The sequence below is a fragment of the Orycteropus afer genome, unplaced genomic scaffold, assembly GCF_000298275.1.
Source record: "Orycteropus afer afer isolate SDZICR_OR568_19922 unplaced genomic scaffold, OryAfe1.0 scaffold00144, whole genome shotgun sequence".
Taxonomy (NCBI): Eukaryota; Metazoa; Chordata; class Mammalia; order Tubulidentata; family Orycteropodidae; genus Orycteropus; species Orycteropus afer.
Window position 1 is genome coordinate 392,182 of NW_006921731.1, and position 4,237 is coordinate 396,418.

General features: G+C 49.6%; 1 protein-coding gene across 1 annotated transcript in view; it reads right to left on the minus strand.

Moving 5' to 3' along the window:
• SLC6A11 (solute carrier family 6 member 11) overlaps nt 1-1,908 on the minus strand; it is a 196,901-nt gene extending 194,993 nt beyond the window's left edge. The window contains exon 1 of the mRNA XM_007945811.2: nt 1,668-1,908. Within this exon, the coding sequence (XP_007944002.1) occupies nt 1,668-1,908 (241 nt within the window). The remainder of the gene's footprint in view (nt 1-1,667) is intronic.
• Nucleotides 1,909-4,237: the final 2,329 nt, after the last annotated feature.

A 4,237-nucleotide genomic window follows, 5' to 3' on the forward strand; every position in this document is an offset into this window, starting at 1 on the left:
AAAAAAAAAAAAAAAATTTCCTCTATTAAAAAAAGATGTTAGAACAATCTTTTGTCTGGGATTACCGTAAAGGTTTTCCACAGGTTTCAAAATGGTATCACAGTTTATAAAGGCTGAATCTACAAAGAGGGGTGGGATTCTCAGCTCAGGGCAGGTGGGGAGGGCATTTAGGGTGTTCAAGTCCACTACTTCCCTCCCTGGCCAAGCCACCAACACTGGCAGCCACTTCATTACTGGTGCAGAGCAGGCTTGGAGCAGCCTGTGCCCACGGGATGAATGTCTCCAAAGAAAAAGCCCAGGCCAAGAAGTACCCTTCTCGCGCTCTCTGCAGCCACTCGCACAGGAAGTCCCTGCCAGCCAACTTCTGAGCTACCTACTTCTTTGAGGCTTGGGATTTGCTTAGGGGAGGGGGCGCCTACAGCAAAGAGAACCAAAAACCAAACCAAACTCACTGCCATCGAATCAAACCCTCCTTGGGTTTCGGAGGCAGTATTACTATGGAAGTAGATTGCCCAGCCTTCTTTCAGAGGAGTAGCTGGTGGGTTTGAACCTCCAGCCTTCTGGTTAGCAGTCAAATGCCTTAGGCACCATGCTACCAGAGCTCCTCAGCAAAGAGAAGGGATGGAATATGTAGATAGGATGCTTTCTCTTGAAGAAACTATGTTACTGAAATGGGTTTCACAAGAGCCGTTGCCATGGGCCTGTGGCTTTCCTGCTAATATGACAGGTAAAATAAACATCAAATCAAGTTTTTCTGCTATTTGTTATGGGTAAAAAAACTGCTTGGTGGCAATTCTTCCACCAGAGAGGTCCAAGACAGGTCCCCTGAACTGGGAGATGTGTAGGTTCCCTGCTACTGTTTCCACCAAACTGACTCTGAGATGTAGTCACTAGAAACGGACTCTTTCATCACCTTCCTCTCCTTGCCCCTTCCCCCAAAAAATCTCTAAGTAAAATAAACATCAAATCAAGTGTTTCTGCTATTTGTTATGGGTAAAAACTGCTTGGTGGCAATTCTTCCACCAGAGAAGTCCAAGACAGGTCCAAACAGGGCATGAAGAGTAACTGAAAGACCTAGCAGGAAAGCAACCAGCAATGCCTCAACTAAAAGTTCTCCCTGTAGTCCAATCCCATGACCTCTGGTATCAGAAGTCCACCTTTGTCACTTACTGCATCTATGAAATGTGTGTGTCACCGCCTACTTGATTAAGGTGATTGTACGGATTAAATGAGATGATGTAGTTGAAGTTTAGCTTGGTGTCTGGCATTTCAGTAAGGGCTCAAAATCCAGGCCCACTCTGATAATTATCACGGAATTCCTTTCCTCAGGCAGGTTTCCAATTAGAGAAGGGAGGCTCAAAGGGATTAAGCAGGGACCAACCAAAAGCAAGGAGTCCTGCCTCTCCATCCTCTGTCTGCACCTCATGCTGGGGGCAGAATGCACCTGCAGGACAAGTCCCTGAGCGCAGGCAGGTGGCACACTCAGGTGAGAAGCAGTGCATGCGCGTCCGACAGGGTGCCATGCCCAGGAGTGAGCTCACGCGCGCGATGGCATGGGACGAGGTTCTCCGCTAAGGTCCCGCTTCACGCAGGCGCGGGAGGGGGGGGCTCGCGCTCGCCCCCTCGCTCCCCGCCCCCACTCTCCTCCCAGTAGCGTTCCTCCTCACCTCCTCCGTTCTTGTAGCACAGGTAGGGAAAGCGCCACACGTTGCCCAGCCCGATTATCTCCCCAGCCACGCTCAGTACGAACTCCACCTTGTTGTTCCAGTGGCCGCGTTCGTGTACCGCCTTGTCGCGCAGGTCGCGCGCGGGTACTGCGCACCTGCCGCCGCCGCCCGGCGCCTCCGGCTCCCGCACCTCCTCTGCAGCCTTCCCATTGCCCAGGGGCAGCGCCTTCTCTGCCGTCATGGCCGCGGTGGCTGCCTCGTGCGCCGGGCCGGCTCTGCGCCGCCACCCCGGGCGGGCTGGCTTTTTAGGAGGCGCTAGCGGGCGGGAGGGGGAGGTAGGGGGTGGAGCTGAGGGGCCGGACCGGGCCGGGCCAGAGCAGGGACAGGGCCGCTGCGCGGCCGCCCGGGCCCTAAGGGCGCCCGTGCCTACCCTAGCCGGCCTTGGCCACGGGATCCTGCCGTGCACTTTGCGCGCGCCAAGCACCTTCTGCGCAGATTCTTCCTGCAGGTCATCCCTCGGGCCTTTTTAAGACGAGAGGAAGCGCCCATTCAGAGCTAGAGCATACACCAAGCCCTGAAGTTCCACCACTCTCTAATCCCTATCCCTCTTGGGCCTCAGTTTCCCATCTATAATAAGAGACGTGTGCTCTAGACCAGCATTCTCCAACTTTAATGTGCACACGAATCACTTAGGGATCTTGTTAACCTGCTGATCCTGATTTACTAAGTCTGGGAGATTTCTTCATTTCCTGATTTACTAAGTCTGGGAGATTTCTTCATTTCTAACAAGCTATCAGGTGACGCCAATGTTGCTAGTTTATGGACCATGCTTTGAAAAAAAAAAGGGAGTAAATGATCACTTGGTTTCTTCCCAGCATACAGAAGCATGTGGGTAGTGCTACAGCAAAGACCTCTCGCAGGTCTTGAGCATCCACCTATCCACAGCTCTAAACACAGTGTGTCAGGACAAGGTGATCTTAAGAGCTTGTGCTTGGAGGCAGGCAATGTTGAATCTCGTGCTGCACCTATAACAGCAGGGAAACTTTGGTTCAGTCACCTCACCTCTCTCTGCCTGAGTTTTCTGATCTGCCAAAGGAACCACCAGTACTGCCTTTCTTATATATAGTTTTGTGAAGGCAGTTTGAGTCCATCCATTAGTTCCTCGGAAGAAAGCCCTGACGACCTACTTCTGAAAAGTCAGCCATTGAAAACTTTATGGAGCACAGTTCTGCTCCGACACTCATTGAGTTGCATTGAGTTGGAATTGACAGCAACTGGTTTGGTTTTTTTTTTTTTTTTGGTTAATGATAAAATGCTTATAAAATACTTAGTATATTTGAGGTGCTCAATGAATTTTGGTATTATAGGACACACACACACACACACATATTTGTGTGTCCTCTTACTCAAATGTAACGATATACACTGTCTTGTTCATGACAATAGCCACAGAGCCTAGCACAAGGCCTGCATACAGTAGGTAAATATGTGGGAAAAGAAGGAAAAAAACAAAGGAAAGACTATTAGAGCTGCAAGGAACCATGGAGATGATGGGATTCCACTCAGCCATTTCATTAAAAAAAAAAAAAAATTCACCCCAACCCATTGCCATCAAGTCGATTATGTCTCTTTACATAAAATCTTTCTTTGGCCCTTCTTTGCCTAAAGGAAAGACTACAACAGCCCCATAGGATATCCAAGGCTGTCAATCTGTTGGTAGCTTTGTGCTACCAACTTTCTGGTTAGCATAAAGCACTTAACCACCGCACCACCTTGGTCATTCCACAGGCCTGGAGAAGTTAGGATATGAGCTCTCACTAGCGCTGACCCACTGAGCTCCCCATCCATCACTTAGACCTCCCTCTGGAGTTCTTTAGGAAGAGCCTCTCCATCTTGTAGCTTCAAACAAGCATCCTCAGCTTCTCCTTTCTTTCTACTTGCAACAGCTCAAGTCTCTCCCCACATCCTTCCTGCCAGACAACCCTTCCTTCCACCATCTCCCCTTCTCAGACCTCTGTCCTCCACTCCCCCACACTATCATATTTCTTGAAAGAATAAGTTTACTTGCTGCAGGCTCTGTCTCCACCTCCCACTCATTGCTCAGCCCACAGCAATCTGGCGCCAACCCCCACCACTCCTCAGAAAATGCTGTCTGTGAAGAGACTGAAGCTCTCCTAATTTGGCAGATCCTGTAATTCTTTTAGGAGCCCTAGTGGCACAGGGATTGAACACTCAACTGCTAACTGAAAGGTCAGAGGTCCAAACTCACCAACTGCTCTGTGGGAGAAAGATGGGGCAGTCTGCTTCCATAAAGACTTGGAAACCCTATGGGACAGTTCTACTGTGTCCTGTAGGGTCACCATGATTCAAAATTGACTCAACAGCCATGAGTGAGATGGTTCCTTTTTCACCTCCATCTTGCCTGACCTCTAGGTAACTGCACTGTTATTCTTTCCTTTTTAAGGTTTCCACTTCCCTGGTTTCCTTGGCACTTCCTGCATTGGCTGTTGTTTCTCTCCCTGTTTCTCTGGTTCTCCTTTCTCCCCCTTTAAATTTGATCTTTCTTTTGT